Source organism: Beauveria bassiana (genome assembly GCF_000280675.1).
Source record: "Beauveria bassiana ARSEF 2860 unplaced genomic scaffold BBA_S00008, whole genome shotgun sequence".
Lineage (NCBI taxonomy): Eukaryota > Fungi > Ascomycota > Sordariomycetes > Hypocreales > Cordycipitaceae > Beauveria > Beauveria bassiana.
In genome coordinates, this window is record NW_007930843.1 from 317,853 (window position 1) to 334,930 (window position 17,078).

At 53.2% G+C, this 17,078-nt stretch overlaps 3 protein-coding genes across 3 annotated transcripts; 2 read left to right on the forward strand and 1 right to left on the reverse strand.

The window, feature by feature from the left end:
* Positions 1–1,004: 1,004 nt before the first annotated feature.
* BBA_03743 (YEATS family protein) lies at positions 1,005–2,507 on the forward strand (the record flags this gene model as incomplete). The annotated part of the gene is made up of 6 exons (XM_008598840.1): positions 1,005–1,022; positions 1,441–1,526; positions 1,634–1,821; positions 1,881–2,273; positions 2,346–2,431; positions 2,484–2,507. 6 exons carry the CDS (start codon positions 1,005–1,007, stop codon positions 2,505–2,507), a joined length of 795 nt encoding a protein of 264 aa, XP_008597062.1.
* A 4,125-nt stretch (positions 2,508–6,632) lies between these two features.
* On the forward strand, positions 6,633–9,811 carry BBA_03744 (Fungal Zn binuclear cluster domain containing protein; the record flags this gene model as incomplete). The annotated part of the gene is made up of 3 exons (XM_008598841.1): positions 6,633–7,267; positions 7,335–7,637; positions 7,693–9,811. 3 exons carry the CDS (start codon positions 6,633–6,635, stop codon positions 9,809–9,811), a joined length of 3,057 nt encoding a protein of 1,018 aa, XP_008597063.1.
* Positions 9,812–10,833: 1,022 nt separating this feature from the next.
* Positions 10,834–14,573, reverse strand: BBA_03745 (GPI-anchored cell surface glycoprotein; the record flags this gene model as incomplete). The annotated part of the gene is made up of 3 exons (XM_008598842.1): positions 10,834–14,180; positions 14,244–14,431; positions 14,500–14,573. The coding sequence occupies 3 exons, from the start codon at positions 14,571–14,573 to the stop codon at positions 10,834–10,836; spliced, it is 3,609 nt and encodes a 1,202-aa protein (XP_008597064.1).
* Positions 14,574–17,078: the final 2,505 nt, after the last annotated feature.

Here is a 17,078-nt window from a genome sequence, read left to right on the forward strand (position 1 = left end):
GTTGTGTATTTATTTGAGAATATTTTGAGAGAGTAAACTAGGTGTAGATGTTTTCCGAGTTATGCCGTTGTTCCGGTAAGTAGAAGCGGCCAGCAGCTAAGTTACAGTGGGTGTACCTAACCAGCAGCGAGCTGGAGTGCCCTCTGTAGGTACCTTTTTAGAGACTTGACAGTGGCAATGCAAGCAAGGTCTGTTGACTGTAGCCGTACCTTACCATGGTCAGTCTACTAATTGCCAGCCCGTCAAGTCCCCTCTCTCCCGCCGCCGCTGCCAATTTTTCCTTCTCGCTCCCCGTTTCTGCTCGCTCTCGCACTCGTCTCTGCCTGCCAGTGTGCCCACGCCTTGCCGAAAACGAAAATCCCCGGTACTCTTTTTGCCTCTTCTCTTTTTCTCCCATCTGCTATTCTCATACCCTTGGATAGATCATCTTCCCGTGCTTTCTCGTCTTCCATCACTCATCGCTATTTCATCGTCGCATCTTTATTCTGGGAGTCACTCTTGGGCTTTTCTTTCTTTCTGTTTTGCTTTCTTTGCTTGGTTGTCTTGCTCTTTTCTATTCTAATTCGTGAGATCGATCTTGTCGCGACAACACGCAAGGCGGACACACGCACATACGCAATCATGTTGGTGGAAGTAAGTATTATTCAAATTTTCTTTACATTGTCTATTGTTCCTGTTTACCACCCGTGTGCTTTGGCTACTGCCCTGGGTATTAGTGCCCTTGCTGCACCTCGTTTGCAATGGCCCCTTTCATTACACCCCGTTGCTGCCTCGCACCACAACACACAGCGCCGCCTGTGATGTTTTTTTTTTCTGCGCTCTCAGCTTTGCCGCACAATTTGACTTCGCCCTGGTTTGCCCGGCTTTCATCTTCATATACATCCCAACCCATCTCTGCACTGTTTCATTCACAATGATTGGCCGGGCGGCTCGTACTTGTCGCCAGCTGGCGAGCCTCCGCGGCTGCCAGCTGCCAGGAGTGGTTGCCGCTGCCGCACCTCACCATGCTGTACACTGTTTGTGTGAGTGAAGGCCATCACCCGCCCAGCCCAGCATGTGCAGCACTCTTTTTTTCACCTTTTTGACTGGATCCCTTTTCATCGTGTAAACATCGCCGCTGGTCCCTCGTTGAAGATCCTTGTTATCCTTCCCATCCCGTCGCTGTCATCATTGCAGCTCTCGTCTTCTTTCCGCCAAGCTTTGCTACGCATCATTCGCATCGCCGTTTGCTCTCTGTTTGCTGCTGAACAGTCTTTCTTTCACCCGAATACTATCCTTTACACCCCAATAATCGCGTGATTCTTGGCTTCTTCTGCCCTTGCTGCATCTGCTGGTCCATGGCAAAGTCGCGCCATCATGGCACCACGCAAGAATCGCGCAGCTTCCGCCAATCCTCGCACCAAAAGAAACATACAACCACCACCGCCTGCACCTGTGCAGGTCGTTCCTGTGCAGCGCACTCCAGTGAAAGTCGGTCCTAACGATTTACAGAGAAAAGTCAAGGTCGTCACCGACCAACATGTCATGTGAGCTTCCATCGTCCATGCCCGCAACTCAGCCATGAGCTTTTTCTTGGCCGAAAACCTCTTTGAGCGTCCAATTAGGACCATGGCAGCCTCTTATCGCTGTTTAGAGTGTCGCTGACTGAACCTTCTTCATTTTCTGCGCGCAGTGATAAGCCTTCTCCTGTCGCTGAATTCCCTATGAGAGAATGGAGCATCCGTCTGTTCCTACTTGACGAGGACGGCAACGAGCACCCAGGCGACGTTTTCACCAAGGTTGTCTACAACCTGCACCCTACCTTTGATAATCCCGTCCAATGTACGTACCTGGGATGCTGGACGCGAGCTCGCCCGCATAGCAGCCACTGACTAGTTCAGCTTTCACCAAGCCTCCGTTCGCCTGCACCAATGAGGGTTGGGGTGAGTTCGAAATCTCCATCGACTGCTACACCACCGAAAAGACCAAACTCGCCCCCATCATCCACGATCTCAACTTTCTCGAGCCCAAGTACGAGGCCACTCACAACGTCGTCTTCAAGAATCCGTCTCAGGCCTTGCAGGAGCGCCTACGCGAGACAGGACCCCTACCCACGGACGAGGACCGCCCCAGGAAGAAGGGTGTCGCCGGTGGCAAAAAGAGTGGCCAAAAGTACGACTATGAAAAGATTGCCGAGGCTCTCGAGAAGCTTGAAGAGGAGGACCTACTGCGCGTCATTCAGCTCATCAATGAGAACAAGGGGCCTAATACTTATATAAGAAGTGATGTCGACGGTGAGTCTCCGCTGCGCTGCTCTTTTGTCTCGCTTGTTGGCCTTTGGTTGATATATGTGTGTGTGCTAATAGTGGATGACCTGAATGAAGCCGGCGAATTCTCGATAGATCTGTATACGATGCCTGACCTTCTGACCACGAAGCTGTGGGACCATCTCGTGTGTATTGTCGCTGGCTGATACCGTATCCTTAGTACTAACCGGGCCACAGTCTAAGAAGGGCATGGTTGCCTAAGCAGCTCGCGTGGACCCAGATGTATCCAGCCCACATACGGATGGCTTACCGATACAGGCGGGGATGGACCGCCAGCCCTGGAAGAAGACAATTCACAAACCTGGCCTTGCGAGGGTCCTCTTGATACACCACACAAACGGCAATGGAAGAAGGAAGGATGGCATGTTGTAGCAGACCGCCAGATTTGACCTCTTTCACAGACTTGACTCTCGAGAGGAATGAACGCGAAGTGAACACCGTGACATGATTTCGTCGGCAGGGGATTTGTGATATCCTGAACCTCACAAGCTTTGTGCCAAATAATTTGGGAGGGATGCAGAGCACATGTGGAGCCTTAAAAGCATGTATGTATGGACTTTTTGCGTGGGAGGAGTGTTTTTAACAGAATTGCCGCGGACTATTGGTACTTGTTTAGTCGTTTATCCGGACAGGAGCACATTAATGAAATTGATGGTCTACCTTGATGTATGCTGCGCAATTGAGGATGTCGTGCCGCGACATGCATATGCACGGAGTATCAATCTGCAGATAATATTCCCTCACAGGGCAGTGGCTGCCCCCAGCGTAAGACTGTCTAGGGATCAGCTTTTGCGTCGTCGAAATTGTCGGATCTTTGATTATCAGATCTATAATGGTCGAATACCTGATAACCTTGAATCTCTGATGTTGGGGTTTTCTACTGTCAAATCGCTGGTATGAAAACTTGGGAGGATAGCAGTGGGAGTAATCGCCGATTGTGCATCCATTACCTTCTTCAAACAATGAACACAGATTCTGGACCGCATACATGATGGAATAAGAAGAAGATCTGCAGCGTTAATGTACCGGTCAAATACGCGTATCGATTGCATGGCGCGTGGCGCATTTTACCAAAGACAATAGCTAGGTACGGCGCAATGGGCTGCCCGTGGCTGGGGCGGAGAGGAGAGACATGGATTGAGCTGCGATGTTCTTATCGATTTACTGAGAGTGATAAAGGCAATTGGAAAGAGAAATTACATGAGGACAAGGCTGGAATCGGAGCTTGCTGTTTCGACTACTGGTCGGGAATGGTCGTCCAGATGGGGTATGAGTTGGGGTGTGAAGCTGGGGTCTGCAGCGCAGCACACTTTGGATCAGTGAAATACGGTGAACGCTCAACTCTCCGAACCTTTATCCACCCCATTCTTCCAAGCGAGCTCGGTAGGCCCAAGTGGTAGGGAAGCAGAAAGACGGAATTCCGCGTGGGGGACAAGGCTGACGCGCCTGATATTAAGACGTAAATGGACAAACACTTCATGGCAGTTCCATTTTCCCGTACCCGCTTCGGCGAGCATCTTCCGGTCACCTTCACCGTGAAGATGCCAATCTTGACCGAGAGCAGCTGCGAGATTCCCCCCGGACAGACTCTGCGGCCCCGATAAGCTGGGTTGCCCACTCGCCCGTCCGTCAATCCCGGGCAGAAGCGTAATGGAAACTACCGTTATTCTCCTTCATCTTCTTCAAGGTGTACTGTTCTATTTAGGGAAAGAGCTCGAATTGCTTTGTTGAACAAGATCCAACGGATAGGGTATAATACCGTCGTGGCATACATAGGTCGGCCAGAGCTCGCCGCGAGCGATTGGGAGACGACGTGCCGTGTTCAAAGTTGCCGAATCCCCGTTCTATGCATGACAGATGCTCATAATACGTGATCCGTGCAGAGCTCGTCGCTGGCGGCACACCATGCATAATAGGCATACGGGCATGCGGGCATGCGGCGGTTGCCAATTTGGGTCGCCAGCACGAAATCGAGATGCCGTATCCACACTGAGCTGCGATGGGCAAGGCAAGGTGAGTAAATACCGGTCAGGGGAGGGGACTTTATTTTCCCCGGCCGACTATGTGCTTTTACAAGCGACCCATTCACGTCGCCGCGACCACCACCACCACCACACGCACAATGCAGGCAAAGAGGCCGCATGCAGAACCACATTGTGTTTGGATAAAGTATCCAAAGAAAGGTTCAATGGAAACGCGAGAAGCAGGAACGTTTTCTGCAGGGTGGCGAGGCTGGAACGCCTCAGTACGGACGAAAGGCTGCGAGATGTGGTAGCCAGACGCCACATCTCTGCGTTTACGAGACACGAGTACATACGGGCTCGTTCATTTGCGTTGACGACTCGTTGACGGCTCGTTCTCGGTCTCTCTTTCTCTTCATGGATCCTGACATCCCAAGTAGACGTTGGCGGCAGCTGTAGCCTCCTTTTTTGAGAGTCCACTGTGACGCGGATACTGCGATTATTAGGCCACATGTGCCGTGGTGGAGGGATCGGGCCAGGCGCGCGTGAGAGGAGCGTGGTCTAAGTGGCTGGATGTCGGGCAAAGCACTACTATTGATAGCAACTTCATAATAACGGAGCTTGAATTATAACAGAAACCATGTTGATTGACGAGTAATCGCTCCGAGTGGGTTCATGGGACTGATGAGAAAAAAAAAATCTTCGAGAGAGGGTCAAAAGTCAACGTGACCATGCTTTGGGGGCGGATGGCGGATGAGCGGTGCGGACAGTGATTGGCTGGTAGGGGGTTCGATTGGGTAATGGGAAAGCCACAAGTTGCTGCAGCTGCTTTTTCCCTTTTTTTTTTTTCCCACCTCACTCGGGCACGGGCCAAGTGGAGGAGATGGGGCATGTGTGCTGAGACGAAGATCTGGACGCTGAGGCCAGTTAATAGTTATGAAGACAACAGGATAAGGGGAATATTAGCTGACAGGGCAGCGGGGGCAGTGATCAAGCTCCTTCGGAGTCCTTCGGAGGGAAAGAGGGATTGCAAAGCACAAGTGATCCATTCTCTGCAGCTGGTGCATGTCATGTCATGATTATATGTGATGGCACTCAGGGTAATGTAGACGACTCTTATGTTTAGCGAGAGCGAAACTTTGGCTGGCAAATGTGGCTGGCAAGTCCGGAGTAATGGCCATGACTAAAGAGGCGCGGAAGGCACGGAGTAGCAGCAGCGGGAAGTAGCAAACATTGGACAAACAGAGGGCCGTCAAGAACAAAAGTGCATGGGCTTAACTTGCCAGTTGCCAGCTGCGAGCTTTGGCATAGGAGGGCAGGGACGGATAGGAACACCATAGCCAGCGATACTGTATAATATGAGCGAAAGCGAGCGACGATTATTGCGAGCGGCGCGTGTTCATCAAGAGCCCTACGGAAAACAAGAAAAAGAAAAGACATGGCAATGTCAATCAATCTAGGTAGAGGACACTAGGGCTGTCGTTGGCTGCATGAAGAAGATGTGGATGTGGCGAGCAGTAATGCATGGGCTGGGGTTCGCTGTACAAATAGACTCGAGAGAGGTTCCCCGCCGTGCTTAGCGTGGACCTTTCCCAGACAGTGGTTCGCAGCGCAGAGGCGGCCAAAAAAACAGCAGGAAAAAAAGGTTGGGGCAGGCCAGACTACCTAACATCGTGAAGCCCTCTCTCTAATGAATTCCATATTATATAACTGCGTGCCTGCAAGCCTCCTACAGGCTACAGACAGGTACCTGCCAACTGCCTAGACGCACACCCCCTTGCCGCGTACCGGTTTGGCCACCAATCGCTTAGGTATTGCTTTCCCGCCCTCGTTCCGTTCTCTGGCCTACCCTTGCCAACTTCCTTCACATCCTCAATTAGCATCATCAATGCTGGCCTACCGTTGTGGCTTCAGTAATCTGTACTTACCTAGTAGTTACTCGTGGCAGCCAGCGCGGGGGCCGCCATTAATTTCCCCCGGAGGAGCCACACCCATCCGATCTGGACGTGCTCGAGGGACCATATAATTTTTCCTGTTCCATACCCAAGCACCACCAAGCCCTTTTTTTTCCCCTTATACCGAGACAAGGCGAACAAAAAACCACTACACCCCGCCGCAACTCCGTCTCCCCAATCAACCTCTGTGAACGCTTCACCACGGCATACGCGCGCATGCTGGCGTTTCCTCTTCTGCAACTTTGTTCCTTCCGTTCCTGGCCGATTCGTCGCAGCTGCTAAGTGCTAGCACTTATTTTTTCCCCTTCTTTTTTTGCTTCTCTTCTTCCCTTCCCTCGCGCCCGCCGCCGTTGGCTGCGCAGGCAGGCTTACTCCGTTCTGCCCGCCTGCCCTCGGCTCAACACGTCGCCATGGCCCAATACACCAACACTGCCGCCGCCGCCAGTCCGGCTGTCAATTCGACCCCCGGCAACCAGTCCGGCCCGGATTCTCAAAAAGGCACGTCGTCAGCCGCCAACGACACTCCGCAGGACGACAATGCGGGCCAGGCTGGCGCCGCTGGTGCCAACGCGCAGCACAAGCGCGTCTATCAAGCCTGCATTCCCTGTCGTCGCCGTAAAGTAAGATGCGATCTCGGGAGCGTCGACAACCCGCACGATCCTCCCTGTGTCCGCTGCCGTCGCGAGTCCAAAGAGTGCTTCTTCTCCGCCACGCGCCGCAAGCGCAAAACTGAGGACGACGGCAGCGATCTCGAAGACTACATAATCAGAAACGGTCGCCGCAAGCTCCAAGCGACCAGCACAAGCCCCGCACGCATTGAGCGCATAACATATGCCGATTCGCCTGCTGCTCAGGGCAGCACCAACTGGCGAAGCCAGCCTCTGCGCCGACCCGATGGCGGTCGCCGCGATAAGAGGACCGGCGACTACTCCGAGGATGAGGGCAATCAGACTCTCGAGAATCTCGAAGCCCAGTCCGTCATGCGCCAGACTGTGTACGGCCCCCACGATGCGCTCGACCTCCTCTACAAGGCCGCCACGGATGGGTCTGTAGCCTCTTCTCCTACACCTACACTTCTTTAAAACAGCATCGCTAACTCCATGTCCTCTCAGTAGCCCGGCTTCCAATCACCAACGCGCTAGCAGCATCGTTTCTGCCTCTGCTGCTGCAGCGCCCACATCTGCCGCCTCTACATCCCATACGAATCCTATTGGTCTTCATAATAGACGTCACTCTTCCATTCGCGAACTTCCTCGCCAACCGTCCGCCTCGGCCCGTCCTGCCCAAGTCGAGCACCACACCTCCGACCTGGCCTCTCACCCCGCATATGCCGATGCCATCAAGGCGTGGTCCAGATTCCGCTTCGTTCGCGCCGGCTGGTTCACTGCACAAGAAGCAATCGAATATATTGACTAGTATGCCTCATTCTCCTGCAGCTGCATCATCCACTTCACATGCTAACTTGACCAGCTATTACAAATATCTTTCTCCTCTCACGCCCATCTCACCGCCCACATTTAGCAACCCCGCCTCGCACTTCACCCTCCTTACGGAAGAACCCATCCTTACCGTCACTCTCCTCACCATTGCCTCTAGATATCGCCAGATTCCCGGCACCGGCGGGCAATGTCGTTCACACGCCATCCCCGAGCAGCTCTGGACATATCTTCGAGGGATGATAGAACGCTGTCTGTGGGGTCAAGAGGCCTTTGGCGGCGGTTTCTGCGGCTCCGGCGGCTCTGCTACGACTGCCATGCTGAGTGAGGAGACAAGTAGTACCGCTCCCTGGCGAGGTCTGCGCAAAGGCAGCCTGCGAACTCTCGGCACCATTGAGTCGTTGCTTATCCTCACCGAGTGGCATCCCCGCGCGTTACACTTTCCTCCGCAAGAGGCCACAGACGAGCTCGTCATTCCCATGGCAGAGTCCTCGCCCCTAATGGCCACAGAAGACGAGATGGCTCGCCCGACTGGTGGTAACTTTGGTGGAAAGCGAATCGAGAGCTGGCTCGAGCCAGCCTGGCGAAGTGATCGCATGTGCTGGATGCTGCTCAGCACAGCCATGGGTCTCGCTTATGAGCTCGGTGTTTTCGATGACATTGACGCTATGCTCAAGGACGACGCCATTACCCGCCCGGAATATCGTGACGAAGCCTATCGCATGCGTGCCAATCGTATCAAGCGTCTCCTCCTTATATACACCTCTCAGCTGGCGGGCCGGCTTGGCTGGACCAGCATGGCCCCCGAGCACCTCCGTCGCTCTGACCCAGCTGTTGCTCGCAAGCGACCCATGACAACCGATGGCAATACCCCGTCCACCAGCTACTCACTCTCCAACACCTTCAACTACGTGCCCGACCTGGAGCTCGACGACCAAATCATTCACTGCTGGGCCGGCATCAGCAACGCCATGTATATCGGCAACGAAAAGTTTTTCAAGTCTCGTCAGCACACCACCGACATTATCCAGAGTGGCAAATATGTTCAGTTACTCGGGGAGTACGGCCCCATGCTCAAGGACTGGTATCGCGAATTTGAGCTCTTTCGCCTGCCTCAGTATATTCGTTACATACTGACCATTGAGTACGAGTATGTGCGCATCTACGTCAACTCCCTCTCTCTACAGGCTGTAGTGGAACGTTGCACCAACAATGCTACCCAGACGGTATCCAACAACTCCAACGGCCAAGGAGCTCAGCCAACACTGTCTCCTGCGACACTCATGACGTACGGCAAGCTCCCGATTGGCCAACTGGGCGGTTTCACTGCCCAAGATCAAGAATACGTACGCGAGGTTGTCGATGGCTGCCGCAAGCTGCTGCATACCGTAGTCGACGGTCTCCTGCCAGGTGGTTACCTCAAGCACGCACCTGTACGCACATATTTCCGCATCATTAGTGGAGCAATGTTCCTGCTGAAGACATTTGCTCTCGGTGCTCCGCGAGCCGATGTGCGTATGAGCATCGATCTCATGGATTCAACTGTAGAGGCGCTCCGCAACTGCGTGGTCGATGACGTCCATCTTGGACTTCGATTCGCCGACCTGCTCGAGACGCTGACCAGCCGTCTCCGAAACCGATTCATTCAGGCGCCCACGGGTCCGCTCTCTGGTAGGGAGCAGAGCCCAGTGCCCGACTCAGGCGCCCACGGTGCGCAAGCCGAGAGCGGCTGGTCCGGACACGCTCAGAAGCTGCGCGACGGACTTAATGGCCAGCGCCGCGCTCTGTCCCCTACCATGGAAGGTAACATCTCTGCGACTCCGTTTGACCTCGGCAACGGCAGCTTCCACTACCACCCTCCCGTCTCCGCGGGCCCCGCTACGCCCGCGGCCCTGGATAATAGCGGCGGCACCGTCGGCGGCATGGACGTGACGCTGTTCGAGGAGTGGAACAACCCCGGCAACGAGATGTGGTATCTGCCCGCCGGCCCGGCGTTTTTCCAGAACATGGGCGACGGTGGCGTGTCCATGACGGCCGAGGGCGTCAACGTTGGCGGATTGGATCTGCTCGAGTACATGGCCATGGACCCCGTGCAATTTTCCGCCTTGGAACCCGGCGGCTCTGCGCCCAGCGGAGGTACCCAACCCCTGTAGGATGACGGGTGTTTCGATTACTCTGACTACCAAGTGTCGTTTCCACCGGGTCCACGTTTTCTGCTTGCTTGTTTGTACTCTGTTTTCTTGTCGTGACAAGATGACATGTCAACGATTGTGTTGTGGACGGTTCAGTGACTTTTTTGTTTTGTTTGATTCAAGCGATGGGTTGAGTTGGCTGTTTTTCTCTCAAAGCAGTATCGGAAGACAAAGAATGCGCAACGACAGGAGTTTTTTGTTTTTTTTTCAGTGGCGGCAATTGTCTTTTCAATTTTTTTATTCATTTCTCGCTTTTCGCTTTTCGAAAGCGCATGGAGCATAAAAGAAAATTCTGGTCAAATATGAATGTTGCTTAACGAACCTAGCTAGCTGCATAGGAAAAAATCAGCTTCTCACCATTTCCACCTTGTCTCAAATCATACTCACACATACTCCGTACATGGCCGGATAACTGCAAATGTCTAGGAGGAAGAGGTCAAGTGTAATGTTTTTGTTTTAATTCGCCTATTGTTGTTTTTGCGCAAGACAATGTCTCTGGCGAGTTCCGATTCACCCTACAAGGCAAACAGCACATCATTTCTGCCCCAACCTTGTGTGTACATTCTAACCACGAAGCAAATGCCAATATTAGAAGAGAAACAATGGTAACACAGGTAACCCATAGAAAAGACTCTAACAAAAAAAGCAAGGCAGTGAGTGAGTGACGCTCCCCAGCAGCAACAAGTAAGTGCCATGATGGTGACAAAAAGAAGAAGAAACGAGGAAGAAACTTCCCCTCATGATAGGCGTATAAAGATGTATAATGGCATGATGTATATGCATGTATATTATATCCAAAATCAGAAGAAGAAAATGCAAAATCCGCTAGCTATCAGTGCCCACGGCATGCAAATGGGAGAAAAAGAATAGAATAGGGAAGAAGAGGGTATATCGACAAATGGGAAATAAAAAGTACTAGAAGAAAGATGGTGAATGCGTATATGATCACGGCATTGTACTCGCCAGTGGCTTTACATGTCCACCTATTGGCCAAACTGCGCGGCATGCTTGGAGTGGGCATCGGACAGATCGTTGAGAACGCTGACCTGACCGGCGCGATCTTCACAGGCAAGCTGCAGGCTAGTGCCCTCAATAAAGTCGAGGACGACACTGTTGGGGAGCTCCTGGACCTCTACGTCCGGGCAGTACGGCGGGCGGAACTCGCTCAGGTGGTAGCGCTTGGTGCCTTGGGCGGCGCGGCTGCTAGGCGCGGGTAAAGCGCTGAGCACGAGGAAGCCCTGCGAGTCAATGCATATATTACGACGCTTCCACAGCAGGTTGTCGGGAAATTGCACGTTCACGTCCCCGAGATACGTGACAATCCAAGGTGAGGTGCCGGTCGTGGAGGGGCGGAACGCCTCGGCGCGCTGGTCCTCGTTGTGCGCAAGTGGCGACTTGAGGGTGGGAGTGAGGTTCGTCTTGCTGCGGGTGCCAGAGAGGTTGGAGAGACGACGCATGAAGCGGCTGGCGCGAGACAGTTTGTTGTCAGTGGATTTGTCCTCGCTGGCCGAATGATCGTTTTGGTCAGAAGATTGAGCTTCTTCACTTTCCTTGCCAGTTGATCGACGACTGCTAAACGACATGCGAGGTGAGAAAGATCCGTTGGCAGGAGGCGGAGAGCGAGCAGAAACAGAGTCTGCCGAGGTTGTCTGCTTGTCCTTCATCAGGCCACGAACGATATTGACAGAAGCACGGCGTGCATCATCCTTGAATGAATCAATTGATGTGTCGATACTGGCGGTGCTGATATCCTGTGTAGGCTTCTGGTGGCTAACAAATAGAGGTGATTGCTTAAGATCCAGTGGGTTGAAGCCGGATGCGTCTCTGGGGGGTTCTTTCATGTGTTGTTCGGGGTCGCGTACGATTTTGGCTGTTACCGAGATGGATTCTGGCGCGCCACGAGATGAGTCGGGCGAGGGCTGGAACATGGACAACCTGTTGGAAATGGATCCAGAGCGCCCACGCTGTGGTCGGCCGGTCTCGGGCGAGGAATCCGAGCCGTCGCGGGAGGGAGGGGTCGCCATCCGTAGAGAAGACGCACGCTCAATCACCGACGGGGCACGCAGAGGCTCACTCTTCTTGACGGAAAAGAAGGTCGACTGGGGGCGCTCACGGCTGACGGGACGCGTCTCAGTACCACTGCTGGCAGAAAGCATCTCGAGAGCTTTGATACGCTGCGAGATGCTGGAACCAACATTGGATTTGGATGCGAGGTTTGTGTTGGTCTGCTGCTGCTGGGTGATTTTGTGTAGATAGGCGGCTCCAGAGCTCATAGAGCGAGCTGAAGACTGGCTAGCATCGGGGGGCGGCATCAAACTACTACGGACAGGGTTAGAGACGGTTCTGGCAGCAAACGGCTGCGGCGTCGTTTTGGTGGAGAGAGGCAGTGTCGCGAGGCCACCTTCGGGCGTGACAGGGGTGACTGGCGTCGCGATCATGGTTGACTTGGCGTCAGCCACCTCAAGCACGGCAGTGGCAGTAGACGTTCGGTTCTGGTTGACCTGCTTGTCGATTCCAGTTGTCTGAATGGGTTCGACCAGTCCCTTGCGCTTCTCCTTTTCAATCTCGTTGGTCTCCTTCTTGGACTCGTTGGTCTCCTTCTTGGACTCGTTGGTCTCCTTCTTGGACTCGGCGGTCTCCTTCTTGGACTCGGCAGTCTTCTCCTCAGGCTCAGCGGCCTCCTTCTCGGACAGAGCGATGCTGCTTTCCTGCGCCTTCGCCTCCGTAGTACTTTCTTTAATCTCGGATTTGGCATCAAGCGATACAGTCTCACCAAATGTGGCGAGCGCATCAGTAGAGAGGGGGCTCTGAATGGGCTCTGCAGTAGAAGTCTCGATACATGGCTCCGCAGCTGCACGAGTGGCGGCGAGAAGGTCCTGAGCAGACACTTGAGGGGGAACAGCCTGGCCTACCGGCTCACCGGCGTGCTGCTCTTCTTCCTTGGCCCCCTCCTTGTCCTTGTCAGTGGATGGTTCCGCAGGCTCTTCGACTGGCAAGGAAGCAGAATTATTGGTCGAAAATCTGGATATCGGAATGGCGACGGGTTCCTCGGTAGCGTCAGCATCTAGACTCGAAGAGCCAAAGAGGGCAACCTCAGTAGCCTTGATGTGATCTTGCGTCGTCATATGCGTCAGGTCCTTTTCAGGTAGAGCAGCAACCTCGGCCAGTGCGTCAGCTTCTTTCTGCTGCGGGGTCGTTTCACCAGCTTCTTCTTTTTCCTGAATCGTCTCTTCGGTGTTTTCGGAAATGGACGAAGCTCTTGTTGAGTGAGCCGTCTCCGAGTCGCCCAAGGCCGGGCTTGGTGGATGGGAGTCTGTGGCAGTGGCCTCGGAGGCCTGGTCGGCGAGAGAGGTGTTAGAGTGGGCATCGACAAAAACATCGGTGGTTTCGCTGGCGAGAGTTTCGACGGGGCCATGGCCATGATCGGCCGCAGATTTAATTGATTCGACATTATCAACGTGGACATGTTCAGCAGGTTCCGCTTCAGCTTCAACGACGTCGGGGGCGACATTGTCGCCTTGTTCCTGAGCAGCCTTTTCAGCAGCCAATCGCTTCTTCTCGCGCAGCTGCATCGCCTTTTTGAGTCGTGCCTTTTCGGGTGAAATTTTCTTTGTGGGCTTGAGGGCGGTCTCGGAAGAGGTCAAGGCAGGATCGGTGTTTTCCTTGGATGCATCGTCACCCTCGGCAACACCGAAATCCATGCTAGCAATTTCTTCCTGTGGAGAGACGAGGTTGTTGCTCTCGCGGCTTTTGGTTCTCTTGCCGCCCTTGCCGAAAAGCTTATACCCTGCGGGAATAGCGGATACAGGTCTAAAATTGCCAGCAGTCTGAGGACGGACGTTAACGTCAAGAGAAGGTCGGGGGCCAAGCTTGACCTTGGGTTTGCCATGGGGATATGATGACGAGCTAGATAGGCTGCGGTCGTGAGAATCCGAGGTGGAGGGACGCCCATCGACACCGATAAAAGTAGGAGGCTCGGTGGTATCTTGGGCGGAGAATTTGCTTTGCTCGGGTGAGGAAGCCAAGTCGGCGTTTAGGGTAACGGGATCCAGGTTCCAACTTGGTTCGATGGGCGTCTTGGGCGGGAGGGCATCGGCGGTGACGGACTTGCGCTTGGAAGCAGGTTGGTCGTCTTCATCCTCCTCGGCAATTTCGACTAGACGCTTCTTACGAGAGCTAGTGGAGGAGGCAGTCGAGCCTGAGGCGGTATGTAGAGAACAGGCGGCGGAGAGCTTAGTATCAGTGAGGGCGGTGGCAGAGTCAAATTCAAAAATGGTATGGTATGGTGAGAATCGCTCGCAGACAAAGTTGAAGTGCACGGCCACGCGAGCTGGGATGTGTTAGTTACACACATTAAGTAGGGGCAGATGTGAGCGATGCATCTTGCACGAACCTTGAATCAAGCGAGAAGAATCTTCAGGAAGGTATTTGAGGACGACATTGCGACGGCGATATTTGATGTATCCGTACAATGGGCTCTCGTCGTCGTATTCCTCGATGCTAGTACGGAGCTCAACAATCCCACCTACACCAGTGCTGAGGAGTTCAACTTGGTCACGGCTGGTGTATTTGAGCAGAAACCTGAGGGATTGCTCTGGTTAGCTGAGGCAGTTGTTGAATTGGGGAAAGGCGGGCATGGGGAGACGCACCAGCCTCCAGGTTCGGCACCGGCAGCCTGGAATGCGTCCAAGACCTCGGAATTGTCTAGGCCGTTGAGCGACATGGCTGTGTGATATATAGACGTGTGTCGCTTCTCATAAAACCGTCTATTCGGATGAGGCTGACCAGTGCGGTCGTGAATCGAAAGTTGGGAGCACTCGAATGGCGTAGCGGTTGGGTCGGCCGGTCAGATATCGAAGGGGTCGGCCGTCCAGACGAGAGACGGAAATTGAAGAATCGAGTGACTGGGCCGAGAGGAGGCAGCGAGAGGCAGTCATGAAAGCAGAGAGCAAAGAAGAATGCCCAAGAACCAGCTGCGAGCAGAGAATGAAACAGATTGGCGCGCGACAAGGAGGAAAAGAAGGGGCTCGTGGAGGGGTTGTCGGGTGTGGTGGTGTATGAGGGTGGTGATTGGGGCCAAGATGGCGCCTGGGTCGAGACGAGAGAGAGAGACGAGAGAGGCGACGACGTAAGATAGGACCCAAGGTTAAGTTCAAATGGCAAGAAAGGTAGCGGTTAAGGGCAAAGGCAAAAGAAAAAGGTCAAAGAGACAGTGCGTGCGTTTCGGTAGCGCGAGTTGGCCTGGTGGAGATGTTCGAAGAGGCGGCTGGCGGCGCAGAGCTGCAAATAAAAGGTGGGCGTGGCTGGTCTAAGCAGGTCCGCGAAGAAGGGGAATGAAGAAAAGAAACAATGTGTTAAGGAAGTGGTGGAGGGGTGAAATAAGAAAAGAAGCTCGTAAGGAATTGGTGACTCTGTGAGGGTGAAAAAAAAGAAAGGACGACGAGAAAAGGTAGCAAAGAGCCGGGGTTAGACAAAGAGAGGGCGAGAGGATGGTTGTTTCGGCCGACGCACAGGAGCAGAAGAAAAGAAGGAAGAGGAAAAAAAAATAAACTCAAACCAGCTTTCATCTACATTCCTTGTACACGTGTACCTTGCCAATGGGAATCGATTAGACGACTCAAGGCGGTTGGCTTTTGAGATTCAGGGGCAAGACAGGACGGGAGACGAGAAAGTTGATGGATCCACTTTTGCTATAGCCTGTAATAGAAGCTATGACTATTAAGTATCAACGGCGGCCAAGCACCAACCAGGCGTTGGTTGTAGGAGACTATGTATTTAGAGCTTGCTGCCGCGTTCCAACCGATTAGCTAAACAGACAGGATAGGCGAAAGGTATTTCAAATACCAAGGCAGGGTAGATTGTCGCATTGTTCGAAAAAATCCGAGAACGATTCCCCAGATTAATGGGTACCTGGTACCTGGGTCTCGACTTGAAGCTTCGATGGCCAGGAGTTTGTCGAATGCTGAAACACGTTCGCAAGGCAAAAGCTTTTTCCGAACATGCATAGGCATTGCCTACTATCTAGACTTCAAATTCAATCGGGCAAGAAGTAACAAACAATATAGAGGCAGATTGGGACGTCGCATCACCAATTTCAGCTGTCGCGCTTCAACTTAATAAATAGAGTTTCTGAGAAATATGGCTGGCCACCTCGCTTATTGGTAGACTTGGCCCTCTCTCACTCTTTCCAACCCGCATAAAATCCATCTGTTCGTTATTATCCCATCATCTGCCTTCCTCTTGACAGCTCAGCCAGCATTTCGTCATTACAAGGGGACGTGCCCTGGGCCTGAGCACTCGGCTGGGCGAAAGGGCCAGCCAGACAACGTTCAAGGCGTGCCTTTTCTAGCGGCTTTCCAGTGCTCTCCAGTGAGTTCAGTCTTGAAATTCCCCGGCCCGTGCCAGTGGAGAGCCCCTCTTTTACTCCCTCGTACCTCTAGGTATCCACTTTGTCAAATCGAGTCTTGCAAACAGCTGCCGGCTTTGTAACTTGTCCGGTCATCACCATGATTACATCACCATCACCATTGCCATCACCATTGCCATCATCAAGCTTCAACTGTACCATTGCCATCATCCAATTTCAACTGCTCCCATCATAATGTTCTCCCTGCATCCACTACTACTTACACATGTCCCACATCAACCCGCTCCCTTCTTTACGACTTGATTCAGGTACCCGGCCATGTTCAATATAACTCCACCGTGCCTTGTCGCACCTTCAGCAATACATCCAAAGCAATCCCGTGTCCTATACTATGTATCACGACTTGGAACATCAAATCCGACGACTATCATAGCTTGCAACGCAACCTGCTCTGCTAACTGACACGAGTGACCGGCCTGTGAGCGATAATACTTGCTTTCCCGGGCGCCTCTTCACTCCCGTGGCGCCCCGAGCTGGGGCAAGCCCCTGCCAATTTACAGGGCCCACGGTGATCTATGTACAAAACCAAATTCTAATTGTTCGAAATATCATGGACCTCAACGCGTCTCGCTCTGCTGGGTACCATGGCGTCGACTTCGTCACCCTTTCTAGATACGGAGTAGACTCACATAATTACAGTGCGGACTCAACAAGCCTTCCTCGTAAACGCACGACACGATGTCCTTGAGAACACCTCCACTACGTCGCTGCTGCTGTTTCTCGGGTCATGTGTTTTCTGAGCAATTTTCTGAACAAATGGCCTGCCTCTTCGATAATGGCGTGCAAATTGATTTTGAGGCC